The sequence below is a fragment of the Mustela erminea genome, chromosome 4, assembly GCF_009829155.1.
Source record: "Mustela erminea isolate mMusErm1 chromosome 4, mMusErm1.Pri, whole genome shotgun sequence".
NCBI classification, from domain to species: Eukaryota; Metazoa; Chordata; class Mammalia; order Carnivora; family Mustelidae; genus Mustela; species Mustela erminea.
This window is the reverse complement of record NC_045617.1, coordinates 117,489,289-117,503,488: the sequence shown is the minus strand read 5'-3', so window position 1 is coordinate 117,503,488 and position 14,200 is coordinate 117,489,289. Positions and strand designations below refer to the sequence as shown.

The window sequence follows — 14,200 nt, the reverse complement described above, 5'->3', positions numbered from 1 at the left end:
CCTTCCCGTCCGGCCCCGCCCCTGACCACACCCCCTATCTACGTTTCTAAAGCAGCGCGGGAATCTTGGCGGGCTCCCGGCCGAGTGGCTCCGAAGCTGGCTCCGAAGCTGGCTCCGAAGCTGGCTCCGAACGCCGAGCCCGGCGGGGCGCGTGCGGGAGAAGGGTCGTAGCAGCGTCCAGGCAGGCGCTGGCGTTTTGCCCCCTTTCGCCTGTTCTCGAGACTGAGGTCAGGAACCGGAGCAGCGGCTGGCGCAGCCCCGTAGCCCTAGGCATGGCGGCCTCGCAGGAGGTGCCCGCTGTGGCTGAGGGCGCGGACTCGGCGCCCTGGGCGCAGCTGGAGGCCCCCGCCCGGTGCCTGATGCAGGCCCTGCAGTTGGGGCCGGAGGGGGCGTGGCGCGGCCTGGGGCTGCTGCGGGCGCTGGGCAGTCGCGGCGGGGAGCCCTTCGGCTGGGGCTGCGTCCTGGAGGCGCTGTGCCGGGAGGAACCCGCCGTGGAGGGTCCGGACTGTCGCCTGGAGCTGTAAGTCGTCTGGTCGCGGGGCGCCGCGTTTCATCCTCCACGTCGTGTCAGGCAGGGGCTGGCGCCACCCCACTTTTCCAGATGAGACCGAGGCCCGGAGAGCTTCACTAGTTCCCCACAGCCAGGCGTCCCTGCCGCGCACCCCAGGGATATGAAGGAGGGGCATCCAACAGACCTTCACTGAGGACGAGTGGGTGCGACGCACGCCTCCTGGCGCGTGTAAATGAGTAACTAGAAGCCCTGGACGCAGATGGCTTCCGATCTCATACTTCATCTCTAAGGAAATCGAACTCATACCCCCAGTGTAGGGATACTTAACGCATAACCACGTGTGCACAAGAGTAAAAATATGTGCGTTATAAAGTATACAAAAGTAGAAATTTAAAACGTGGTGACCGGACAATCTAATGGGGTGGTTTTATAATGTTTTCAAAGCACAGTATACATTTTTAGAGAAAAATCACTTTCCTGATGACTCACGTTCTTTGGAGTGGTTTTGAATTTTTTTTTTTTTTTTTGACCTCTTTATGTGGCTGACAATTTCTGCTTGGAGCAGAAGGGTTAGCTCTGCCATTTTCTTATTTGATGGGCTTCCGTTACTGGTATTCCGTTTCTTCTCTTTCTCTTTTTTAAGATTTTATTTACTGGGGTGCCTGGGTGGCTCAGTGGGTCAAACCCTCTGCCTTGGGATCGGGTCGTGATCTCAGGGTCCTGGGATTGAGCTCCACATCAGGCTCTCTGCTCAGCGGGGAGCCTGCTTCTTCCTCTCTCTCTGCCTGTTTCTCTGCCTGCTTGTGATCTTTGTCTGTCAAATAAATAAATAAAACCTTTAAAAAATATTTTATTTACTTATTCATGAGAGACAGGGGGAGAAGGGAGCGGGAGAGACAGAGGGAGAAGCAGGCTCCCCCAGAGCAGGGAGCCGGATATGGAACTTGACCCTAGGGATCATGACCTGAGCCCAAGGCAGACGCTTAACCGACTGAGCCATCCAGGCACCCTATGGTATTCAGTCTCTTTTCAGTCATCCTTACAAGCCCTGTGTCCATTTAGTGAGGTTGGTTTTGTTAAACGACATAATACAGTATCCATAAATGCGTTTAATTATCAAATTAAGGAAAAGACACAAAGTTAAAAAAAAAAAGTGAGGTTCCCCCTTCAGCCACCAGGGGGCTAGAGAAGGGGCTTTGCACTTCCAGATACTCCTCCCTCAGAATTAGGCTGGAGACTGGACTATGAAGGGCCATTCCATACATTAAATAGTTGTAATACTTAATTTCTTATGTTTTAGATAAGGAGAAATGGAAATTCTAATATTGTTTTCCCACACCCCACTTTGAATTTCTTTGGAGAAATGGGTTTAGGAGAGGAGCATCTGGGTGCCTCAGTCAGCTGAGCACGGGGCTCTTAATCTCTGCTCAGGTCTTGATCTCAGGGTCCTGAGTTCAAGCCCCACATTGGACTCCAGGCTGGGTGTAGAACCTTACTTAAAAAAAGAAGGAAAGAAATGGGTCAGGAGAACTTTGCACACCCCCAAATTGGAGGCCTTGGAAATGTTTATCCAGCTGTCTGGTTTTTTTCTTACCAGAGTAGGAGGGGTACTTAATCTAGGGTCCCTGGTTAGAACTTTATTCCAGTATAATTGGTTTCTTTCATAAGCCCATGTATTTTATCTTACACATTTAACACTTATTCTGATAAGGGGTCCGTGCACACACAAAAGTTAAAAGTCCTGAAGTAGGGTCTTCCTGCCTCAGCACTTCTCAATATCCTCTACCACAAACTGGCCACCTTTTTAACTTTTGCTTTCTTTTTTTTTCTCTCACTTCATGTCTATTGTTCACAAAAAAATAAAAGTCAGATTTTTTTTTCTCTTTCACACCTCCCAGGTGCCCCTTGTATTGATGACAAGCAGCCCTGCACAGTCACGTAGAGAGGAGCAGAGGAGTGATGGCAGGTGGGCTCGATGTACCTACCCATGGCTTGTTTCCCACACCAATAAGCCTCAGGTCACAGTCACACAGCATCTGGATTCTTGCGTTGACAACATGGCAGATGGCTACCTTTGCTTTCTCCATGTAGCCCAGGCTCATCTCCGGGCGCTTATTCTCAGAGAATTAATTCACTCAGTAAATGTGCTCCCAGTACCTGCGATGGGCTGATGCTGTGCTGGGTACTGGAAGATGGAGGAAGAAGAGACTGCCTCTGCCTCTTAGCAATTCAGTTGGGTGAAAGGAACGTCAAAGCGAGACGACTGTGACCCTGTAAGTTCCGGGGGATAGCCAAGGTGAGCATAGGGCTGTATGGGAAGCACTGTACAGCATCCTGGAGTATTACTACTACTACTATTATTATTATTATTTTGGGTCTCGGCCCATCCTGTAGAACTTTTTTTTAGTTTAATTTATTTATCTTTTTTTTTTTTTTTTTTAAGATTTTGTTTATTTATTTGATAGAGAGAGAGACAACCAGAGAGGGAGCACAAGCAGAGGGAGTGGGAGAGGGAGAAGCAGGCTTCCCGCTGAGCAGGGAGCCAGATGCAGGGCTCAATCCCAGGACCCCAGGATCCTGACCTCAGCTGAAAGCAGTCGCTTAATGACTTGAACCACCCAGGCACCCCTAATTTATCTTTTTAAGTAAGCTCTACACCCAGTGTGGGGCTTGAACTCAGGACCCTGAGATCACAAGACACACCCTCTAGGGGGTGCCTGGCTGGCTCCGTCAGTGGAGCATGTGATTCGGGATCTTGGGATGGTGAGTTTACTTTAAATAAATAAATCAATCTTAAAAAAAAAAAAAATAGAAGAAGTCATATGCTCTACTGACCAGCCAGCCAGGGGCCCCTGGAGTATATATATATATATATATTTTTTTTTAGAAGATTTTATTTTATTTATTTGACAGAGAACACAAGTAGGCAGAGAGGCAGGCAGAGAGGGGGTTGGGGAGCAGGCTCCCTGCTGAGCAGAGAGCCCAATGTGGGACTCCATCCCAGGACCCTGGGATCACGACCTGAGCTGAAGGCAGAGGCTTAACCCACTGAGCCACCCAGGTGCTCCTGGAGTATATTTTTATATAAAGTTTGGAAAGGGATTTTTTTTTTTTAACATAAAACAAGCATGGATCTTTTATAGGATAGATTTCAATGTGAATTTTTTGAGCCGAAATAGGAGGTGTCAAAGAGCAGAGCCTAGCACAATACATGAATACATGCTCAATTAAAAAAAGAAAAGATGGAATTGCTCAGAGATTTTTTTGGTTTTTAGCAATTGTAAAATGAACTCAAACTGGCTTCACCACAACAAAAAAAATACATGCTCAGTGAAGGTCTGTTGAATGGCACTGGTGCTGACCACCTCCATCCTATTGGTACTACCTCCGAGCGCCTGCCTGTCTGTCCATGGCCATCCAACCTCTAGCTCTATCCCAGTTGCCCTCTGCTCCTCCCAGCAAGATGCTCTTTAACTGCTTATCCTCCTTCTGCTACCAGGAAACCCCTACTGCTGCGATTGCCTCCGTTATGCCAGAGGAACCTGATGTCCCTATTGATGGCTCTTGGGCCATCGCTGCCCGAGAGTGGCCTACTCCCCGTGCTGCAGATTGCACGACAAGACCAAAGCCCCAACCCCGACGCCTGGCTCCAGACCCTGGGGGAGTTGCTGCGGAGGGATCTGAACGCTGGGGTAGCGACTGAGGAGACATCCCCACTGTCTACAGACTGCCAGAGACAGCTCCAAGGCCTGTGTAGGCGGCTAGGCCAGGGAGGCAGGAGGCTGAAATTGGCCCAGGCTCCTGTTCCCGAAGAGGAACAAGAGGAAGGCAAGGAGGACAAGGATTCCCCACGGCCTGGGAAACGCAGAAAGGGGCCAGAGGAAGAGCCTGCCAGTCCTGAAGGCGGACGGGCCCCCAAAAGGTTCCGGCATTTGGAAAGGGAAGAGGAAGGAGGTCAGGAAGAGGAGAGACATGAACCTGAGTCTTTGGAGCCCCCGGCAGACGGAGGAGGTGCCTCACCCATGGAGAACCAGCTTGTCCTGGCCGAGCCCAGGGAGGCTGGTCAGAGTCTGGAGGAGGCTAAGGACCTAGCTGAGAGTTTGGAGTTGCCCAAAGCTGTCCAGGTACTAGAATGGGGAGGCTGGGTTTAGGGTGATCCCCCAGGAGTAGGGGGTTTATCCAGGGCCAAAGCTGGTCGGGAGACTATTTCCCAACTGGGATAACTAGAATCCGCAGAGCAGGGGGTAGGAGCCTAGGGTTAAGGAAACCGTCTCTGCCCTACAGACTCTGAGGAGGGGGTGGGAAGGGAGGTATAGGAGGGCGGAAACCTTTGGCCTTAATGATCGACAATACGAAGTTAAAGCATTGCCACACAAGAAGAGAAGCTCCAGGGCTATACTGTGGAAGGAGTGGAATGTGCCAGCTTCCCGCCTATCCTCCCAATCCCAGACCTAGGTCTGCCTCCATGAGGGTGGGTGCAGAGAAGACAAGTCTAGGCAGCTGCATTTCCATGGGCCTCGTTGCCTTTGAATTCTTAAGCACCTCTCAAGGTTTAGGTTTCGAGCTCTTGACTCCCTGGAATCATGCTTGCCTGCTAGCTCTCACTGATCTGGGGCCTTCTCGGAAGAGGGGGTTAGGACTGGGCCTGGGGCCACACTGTGCTGGTAGGGACTTGGCAGTGACTGGACTCTCCTCTTCAGGACCAGGTTCCCAGGCTGCAGCAGCTGCTCAAGACCTTTGGGGAGGTAAGTGGCCCCTGCTCACTGTTGCCCCGCCATCCACCTGCCGACTAGACCTCAGCCCTGCCCAGGGAAGCACAGGTTGTTTGGATGGCGGGGGTCGGAGTGACAGTCAGAGGACAGTCACTGCAGGGGCTTGTCTTGGCCCAAGGACAGATAGGTCATCTAACCTCAGACAAGTCCCTCTCCTCTGGTAGCATCCAGGGTCCTCATCCACCCACTGTGCCAGACAAAGGGGTGGTCTCTGACTCATCATCAAGGGCTCTGCCTGCCCTAACATGGGATTTGCCTTTCTAGGGGTTGGAGGGCGCTCCCCCACTTGAGCTACAGCTTCTCCATGAATGCAGTCCCAGCCAGGTGAGTCCCTTAAGACCCTGAGGATACATCCCCTCTCCCCAGCCTTTTTCCATTTAAGTCTGTGTTTCCTTGCCTCATGTGGGAATGGAGAAGGGGATCTTGCTGGGGTTTTTCACCCTGTGTGCTTTCTTTTAGCCCTTGGATCCTCACCATGCGGGCAGCTCTCCCAGCCTCATCCTACCTTGGAATATCCTTGCCCTACCCATTCTGCTGCCCTGTTAGCTTGAGACAGCCTAGCAGAGGCAGACTGAGTGTGTCTGTGTCCTCCCTCCTACTTGGCAGATGGACCTGCTGTGTGCCCAGCTGCAGCTCCCACAGCTCTCGGACCCAGCTCTCCTGCAGCTCTGCACCTGGCTCCTGTCCCTTTCACCAGATCTTAGCCTTAGCAATGCAACCATTCTGACCAGGAGCCTCTTTCTTAGACGGGTAGGCGTGTTGCCATATACTTGGCATGCTAGGCACTTTGTGGGGGAGAATCTGAGCCCTTGGAAGGGTGGAGCTTGGGAGAGGGGGTTTCCAACCTTATAATGTGTCTGGCCAGTCAAGGCATTGTGGGGCAAGGGAAGGGCATGGACCTCCAGGCCATCCATCACATGGCATCGACTTCCTCCTTCTTGGGTCCCAGACCCTTCCAGAAGCTGAAAGGGTTTTGGAGCTGGGGAGCTGAGCTTTGTATCTTTTCCAATGGGTGAATCCATGTGAGTCTGAGATAAAAGAACTTTCGTTTTTTCTTTGTAACATGTATCACCATCTGAAATACGTGTCTAATAAACATTTATTAAAGGGAAAAAGAAATGGGTGATTAATATTTTCCTCCCCGTTGGCTGTAGATTCTCTCCCTGACTTCCTCGGCCTCCCGCCTGCTCATCATGGCCCTGACCTCCTTCTGTGCCAAGTATGCCTATCCTGTCTGCAGAGCTCTTCTTGGCCCGGTGCTCCAGGCCCCAGAAACAGGTAATTCTGGAAACAGCCCCAGTCCTGGTAGCTCTGCCCTCTCGTTTCCCAGCACCCTTCATTCCAGGCGACCCTGGCCATTGTGTATTCAGTCAGTAAAGATACCTTCCTTCCCTGATGATGCCCCCCTATAATGAGCCAGGCATTCTGTTCCATCCTCTCCTGCCCTTTGCCCCCAGACCTCCCCCCTCTGCTGTCCCCTATGTAGGCCCAGCTCAAACGGAGTTACTGTGTTGCCTTCTGAAGGATGAAGCCCTGGCACCGGACACGCAGGTTCTGATGCTGGGGTGAGCATACAGCCCTCCCTGCTGCCCCTACTCCACCTCCTCGCACGGGCACAGCCCGTTCCTGGCCTCCTGGAGCTGGAGTCGGCTGGGGAGCGGGCCCTGAGCCTGAAGCAGGGGCCGCAGCACAGCAGATGCCTCTCTTGCGGTGGCCTGAGCCTGGCTTGTGCCTCCCCCGCTCCCACCCCCCTTATGCTTGTACAAGTTGCCATCCTGGGACCCTTCCCAAGCCCTCGGTTCCAGTCTTCTGGGCCAGGTGCCTTGGGGAGCGCAGGGAAGAGGCTGGTGGTCTCCACTGGAGCAGTTCACAGCATAGCTAGAGCCTGGCTGGCAGTTAAGAGTCTGGCTCTGGAGCCAGGTGGACAGGATTTCAAATCTCAGCCTTGCCCTGTGTCGATTCCAGCAGCCTTCTCCATCTCTCTGAGCCTGTTTCCTCATATAAGAAATGGGGATAATGTTTCCCCGGAAGGATTTTTCTAGATGTTAAATTTGGTAATGCACATAGACCATAGCACAGTACTTGGCTCAAGTCAGTGCTCAAAAATTGTTATTAAATTGGTGTTCAATTTGGGTATTAAAACTGGGGATGGGACGCCTGGGTGGCTCAGTTGGTTAAGCAGCTGCCTTCGGCTCAGGTCATGATCCCAGCGTCCTGGGATCGAGTCCCACATCGGGCTCCTTGCTCGGCAGGGAGCCTGCTTCTCCCTCTGCCTCTGCCTGCCATTCTGTCTGCCTGTGCTCGCTCTCTCTCCCTCTCTCTCTCTGATGAATAAATAAAATCTTTAAAAAAAACAAAAAAACAAAAAAAAACTGGGGAGTCGGGGCGCCTGGGTGGCTCAGTGGGTTAAGCCGCTGCCTTCGGCTCAGGTCATGATCCCAGGGTTCTGGGATCGAGTCCCGCATCGGGCTCTCTGCTCAGCAGGGAGCCTGCTTCCTCCTCTCTCTCTCTGCCTGTCTCTCTGCCTACTTGTGATCTCTCTCTGTCAAATGAATAATAAAAAATCTTAAAAAAAACAAAAAACAAACTGGGGAGTCAAGATCCAGACACATAGGGCGCCTGGGTGGGTCAGTTGTTAAGCATCTGCCTTTGGCTCAGGTCATGATCCCAGGGTCCCGGGATTGAGCCCTGCACCGGGCTCCCTGCTTGGCAGGAGGCCTGCTTCTCTGTTCTACTCCCCCTGGTTGTGTTCCCTCTCTCACTGTCTCTCTCTCTCTCTGTCAAATAAATAAAATCTTTAAAAAAAAAATCCAGACACAGAAACAAGTAAGTAGCTAAGACCCCATGATCCTAATGCGAACTATAAAATGGAGACTATCACAGGAGAAGAGGAGGGTCTGAAAAGTAACGTCAGCCACCTCTGATTGAGTCCTTTCTCTGTGCTTTTAGTTCTCTCCATTAGTCCTCACACAGTGCTGTGAGGTGGGTGCTGTGGCCGCCCTAGAGACAGAAAGCCTGAAGCTCATGTTCATTATGGGGCGTGGGCCAAAGGTCACACAGACGGCAAGTGGTAAACCCTGGGATCAGACTCTAGGCTGTGCATCTGAGAAGCCACACTGCTCCCATGTGACAATGCTGCCTTTCCACACGAGCAGGGGATGGCTCCCTAGTCTAGGAGGCACAGCTGGAGTGGCGGTCGCCATGGGCTGGGCGCTGCAGGGAAGGCTGCCTTTTGGAAAGCCTCATGGACCTCTCAATGGGCCATGATCCTCTGCTCTGGGTCACCCTCACCTTCTGTCCTCACAATGCACTCTCCACTCCTGCTATTTTTCAGGGAACCTTGGTACACCTCATGCCAAATCCTTCGTGATCCACCGCCCCAGGCGTCTTGGGTCATAGCCTTCCCAGCACCAAGTGTGGGCTGGCTACTGGGTGGCCGCCAGCCTTGGGTGGCGGGGGTGGGGGAGGGCTCTGAGGACTTGCTGTGTTGACTGGGGGAGCCTTGGCTGTCTCCAGGGTCTTGCACTGCCTTGGGGGTAGGAGCCGTAGATATCCAGACGTGGGCTGTTCTCAGTGGGACCTCTGCTTCTTGCAGACAGATCTTGGAGCTGCCCTGGAAAGAGGACACTTTTGTGGTGTTGCAGTCCCTGCTGGAGCGGCAGGTGAGCAGGCTGCCTTAGGGAAGGGTGGATGTGGAAGTGTGGCAGTGCCATCGCCGTGTGTGCTGGGTGTGCGGTGGCTGGTGGGCATGGGCCCCCTGGGTTTCAGGTCCCTCCAGGGATGGAGGCAAACAGGACAGCTGCCCTGCAGCAAGCGGGGCCATGACAGCAGGTGAGTCCTGGAGCTTGAAAGGCTAGTAGCTGAGAGCAGACTGCATGGTAGAGCCCAGGCTGTGCCTCTTCTTAGCTGTGTGGCCTTAGAGAGGGACTTTTGGGGTTATGTGTGTGAAATTTAACTTAATTTTATTTTATTTATGAAAGTTTTATTTATTTATTTGAGAGAGAGCAAATGAGTGCAGGAGGGAGAGGGAGAGAGAATCTGAAGCAGACTCCATGCTGAGCATGAAGCCTGACATGGGGCTCGATCCCATAATCCTGGGATTGTGACCTGAGCAGAACCAAGAGTCAGACAGTTAACTGACTGAGCCACCCAGGCACCTTGGATTTAATTTAATTTTTGAATAGGTTATAAATTCATAGGTTCACAATTTTTTTTTTTTAAAGATTTTGTTTATTTATTTGAGAGAGAGACAGATATCACAAGCCGGTAGAAGAGGGAGAAACAGACTCCCTCCGCTAAGCAGGGAGCCTGATGTGGGGCCCGATCCCAGGACACTGGGATCATGACCTGAGCTGAAGGCAGACACTTAACCAATGGAAGCAAAGATTTTATTAATTTGAGAAAGAGACAGAGAGTGCATATGTGCGAGTGTGGGGAGGGGTGGAGGGGGAGGGTGAGAGAATCCCAAGCAGACTCCCCACTCAGTGCAGGGCCCTACTTGGGGCTCAATCCCATGATCCTGAGATCATGACCTGAGCTGAAACCAAGAGTCAGATGATTAACCCACTGAGTCACTCAGGTGCCTCTATGTTCACAAATTTTAAAGCTCAAAAGCTAGAGTGAAAAATATTACCCCTGCCATCCAGATTCCCTTCTCCAGGACTAATCAGTATTAGTAGTTTCAGGGGAACTCTCCCAGAGATGCTTTTATATACAAGGACCCGTGTTTTGTTTTGTTTTGTTTTGTTTTTAAAGATTTTTTATTTATTTATTTGACAGAGAGAGATCACAAGTAGGCAGAGAGGCAGGCAGAGAGAGAGAGAGAGAGGAGGAAGCAGGCTCCCTGCTGAGCAGAGAGCCCGACGTGGGACTCGATCCCAGGACCCTGAGATCATGACCCGAGCCGAAGGCAGCGGCTTAACCCACTGAGTCACCCAGGTGCCCCTTTTCTTTTTTTTTTTTCAAGGACCCGTGTTTAAGTTGACTTTTTGCCTACTTTTTACGTAGATCAACACGCTGAGCTCAGTGCTCTGTCCTTTGCTTTTTTTTTTTTAATAAAGATTTTACTTATTTGACAGAGAGAGACACAGTGAGAGAGGGAACACAAGCAGGGGGAGTAGGAGAGGGAGAAGCAGGCTTCCCCATGAGCAGGGTGCCTGACGCAGGGCTTGATCCCAGGACCCTGGGATCATGACCTAAGCTGAAGGCAGACGCTTAATCGACTGAGTCACCCAGGCACCCCCGTACATTGCTTTTTTAACTTACAGTATATTTTGGCAGTTTTCCATATGACTACCTAAAGTTCTGCCTCATTTGTTTATAACTTAGATAGCTGATCTAACCTCTTTATGCCTCAGTTTTCCCGTTTACAAAAGGGGAGTGATGATAGTAAGTACTGCCCAAGGCTGGGGTGAGGTGGAAGTAGATAATTGGTGGAAAATGCTCAGAACAGTGCCTGATGTATAACAAGCATTAACAAGCATAATAGCTGATGCTATTATGCTGACGGTACCCTTGGGACTCCTCACTTCTTTATATCTTTGGCCACCAAGCAAGGCTGAGACCTATGCACCAGGCTCTATGTGCCTTATCTCATTTAATTCTTTTCACTGTCTTTAGCGTTAGGTATCATGAGAACCATTTTACAGATGCAGAAACTGAGGCTTTGTTTGGTTATGTGACCTGTCCAGGCTTACTTAGAAAGTGGTAGAGTTTGGAATTGAATCTGGGGCCCTTTCTTATTCTCTTATCCCATCTCCCAATGTGTGCAGGTGGAGATGACCCCTGAGAAGTTCAGTGTGTTGATGGAGAAACTCTGTAAAGAGGGGCCAGCGGCCACCGCATCTGTGGCCTATGCCAAGCTCATGCTGACGGTGATGACCAAGTATCAGGCCAGTGTGAGTATTGGTAGGGCCATGAGGGTTGATCCCGCTACTGTGAGTGCGCCACAAGCATGTACATCTAGATGTTTGCTGGGGAAGACCCCCCGAGTGTTAGCGAGGCCAACTACAAGTTCAAGCCCCAGACTGGGGAATGAGACTGCTTAGGAATTCGCTCATCCAGCCTACACCGCTGTGGGCCAGATGCTGTATGGTGCACTGGGGAATCAACAGTCCTGTCCTTGACTTGACCTCTCCACTGGTGCCAGTGAGGTGGGAGAGAGGTGGTAACCAGATCAGCCTAATAATCTGGAAGGAACCAGGTGAGAGGTGTGTGCGGGGCATTTGGTTGCAGAGCAAGAGGAGGCAACTAAACCTTGTGTTTGGGAGTTAAGACAGGCTTCTCAGCTCTGAAAGGGTGAGTGGTGGCCAAGGCCCAAGACTGAGGAAAGGGCATTTCAGGCCAAGGAAACAGTATAAGCAAGGATCTACAGGTATTAACTGAGGCCTAAAAACATGAGAATGGATGATGGTAGGGGTGAGGTTAGAGGTCAGAGTTTAAACACTGAGCCCTGCTAGGTCTTAGGCACTGTTTAAAGCCCTTTGCCTACATTAACTTGCTAGTTTATTCCATGTGTTAGACCCATGAGAAGATACTATTATTAGCTCCATTTTATAGATGAGGAAATTGAGACTCAGAGAGGTTAAAGTGACCTACCCAAGGTCACATGGTCAGGCCATGCTAATATCTATGGAAGACCGGGCTTTATCTTGAAGGTCAGGTGTCCTTGGCTGTTGGCTCTTTGCCTTTTTTGGGGAGTCACAGGCCCATTTGATGATTTGATGAAAGCTATAGATCCTCCCAGAAAAATGAAAATCTGAACACACATTTATGCACATTTTCAGGAGGCTCCTGGATCTTCTGGAGAGCCTGATGATCCTAGAAGAAGGGCCTCCAATATGAGACATCAGAAGTTACCCCAGGGCCCAGCTGAAGCTGGAGTGATTTGGTCAGATTTGCATTTTGTAAAGGAGCCTCTGGTATCTGTAAGGAGTGGGGATTGGAAAGAAGATACAGGGTAAAGATCTGTCAGGATCCCACAGGTCATAGAAGAAACAGTGTGGCATAGAAGGAGTTGTGACAGCCACTGTGGAGTATCTCCGACCCTCAGTTTTCTCATCTGTAAAATGGAGGGTTGTGCAGGTTACATGAAGCTAGGTTTATAAAGTTGCCACATGGTGAGCACCCAATAATTGTCAACTGTCATTGATGTGGCTCTCTTCGTAAGTTGTACAGTTAATATCTGACCCAGGTCCACTTGAACCTGAAGACCTTGCATAATCATGGTGAAGTAATGCATTTAGATATCTCCTCCATTGTCCTATGTCCTGATTACTCTCTTCTTCCTAAACAGGGCCATGGGCAGAGGGGAAAGGGGAAGGATCAGTTGCTGGAGTCCTGATATGATTCTTCCCTGTCCCCAGATCACTGAGATCCACAGGCTGGGCCTGGCAGCAGCCCTAGAGCTCAACACCACTTTCCTGAGGAAGCCCCTACAGGCTGCCCTGAGACATCTGGCCCCCTGACCATCACTCCTGGAGCCTGAAGGATACTTCTCCAGCTGCCTGAAGGATGCTTCTGCTCTCAGTCAGTGCCTCACTCTGACTTGTTGCCTGGGGGTAAAGGCAGAGCCTGGCCATGCCAAGGGTCCGCTGCCTCCCTGCTCCAGGATGCAGAGAAAACATCTTGGCCTCCTAGCCAGCAGAGAAGGTCCTGGGCTAAGCAGGCTTGATGAGCTTTATTTCCAAGGGATGCTGACCTTGGGCTCACTCTTTGTCACTTTTGCTTCAGACTGTGTGGTTGGAAACTTTCTGAAAGACTTCAGTAGGGTCAAAGCAGACCCGGGTAGATGAATGATGCTTCAGGAGCCCTGAGGTGACCTGTGTCCTGTGCACAAATATCTTGCACTCAAGTGTATGTTATTACCTTCTGTGTTCTGACTTGGATAATAATTTATTAAAAAGTAGGAAGTTTGGGGCACCTGGGTGGCTCAGTGGATTAAAGTCTTTGCCTTTGGCTCAGGTCATGATCCCAGGGTTCTGGGATCCAGCCGCACATCCGGCTCTCTGCTCAGCAGGGAGCCTGCTTCCGCCCCCTCCTCTCTGCCTGCCTCTCTGCCTACTTGTGATCTCTGTCTGTCAAATAAATAAAATCTTAAAAAAAAAACAAGTAGGAAGTTTAATGTTTTCTTTGAGTCAGTATCTGCCTTCTTACAAACTCTGGGTATTTTTTGAGAACTAACAGACCCTGCCATCTCCCACCCTACTCAATGACAAGGGGCATCTTTTTCCTGGAGAAAGTTTCTGTGAGGGGAAGGTGACAGAGATCTCTAGTTCATTCATTCACGTTCTGGGCAGTGTTGTGTGAGACCACTCCTCTCAGCCCCATCAGAGCTGTCTGCTGAGTAGGTGACTATGGCACTGACTACAGGGAGTGGGGCCTGGAAGGTGGGCGAAGCTCTCTGGAGTTGGAGAAGGTTTGTTCGTGGTAAACATTTAACGGGTAGGTGTGATTCAATCAACTATCAAGTACCTTCCCAGCTCTTCCTCACTGCAGGCATCGAGGGAGCGGGAGCAGAACTTTCTGCATCTCCCTTCTCACGACTTCTCTGAAACCATGAGCCCCAGAGCAAGATGATAAAGGGAGAGGTCAGAGTAAAGCCTGCTGTTGAGACACCAAGCAGGTGTGGAGGGCCGGAGGAGGTGGGCAGAAAAGGGTGGGGGGGCAAAAACGCGAGAGCTGCACGCTTTCGGCGGCCATCACGCTGCGGTGCCCAGGACCAGCCTCTTTAAGGGCCTAGCAGTAGCTGGCGCAAAGCGGGGTGTTCTGAGCCACGGGGCGCCCAGGACGGCACCTCCTCGCCTTTGAGCCAGTCTAGTTGTGCAGCGCGCGGCAGCGCCCTCTAGCGGCCGCAGACGCGGTGCTACCCGGGGTTGAGCGCTCGAGCCTAGGGGCGCGGTGGGAGAGGGAGCTACAG

General features: G+C 51.2%; 1 protein-coding gene across 3 annotated transcripts; it reads left to right on the top strand.

Annotated features, from left to right (window-relative positions):
- Positions 1-115: 115 nt before the first annotated feature.
- FANCE (FA complementation group E) lies at positions 116-13,239 on the top strand. 3 transcript variants are annotated; one of them, XM_032340534.1, is made up of 10 exons: positions 116-520; positions 4,011-4,635; positions 5,212-5,256; positions 5,548-5,607; positions 5,890-6,033; positions 6,438-6,561; positions 6,770-6,848; positions 8,879-8,945; positions 11,055-11,180; positions 12,648-13,239. In XM_032340534.1, the coding sequence occupies exons 1-10, from the start codon at positions 273-275 to the stop codon at positions 12,747-12,749; spliced, it is 1,620 nt and encodes a 539-aa protein (XP_032196425.1). In that variant the 5' UTR covers positions 116-272; the 3' UTR covers positions 12,750-13,239. The 3 variants fall into 3 exon arrangements, with proteins under 3 accessions (XP_032196425.1, XP_032196426.1, XP_032196427.1); XM_032340535.1 differs by having other exon boundaries at positions 12,578-12,656; XM_032340536.1 differs by lacking the exons at positions 6,770-6,848; positions 12,648-13,239 and having other exon boundaries at positions 11,055-11,148.
- Positions 13,240-14,200: the final 961 nt, after the last annotated feature.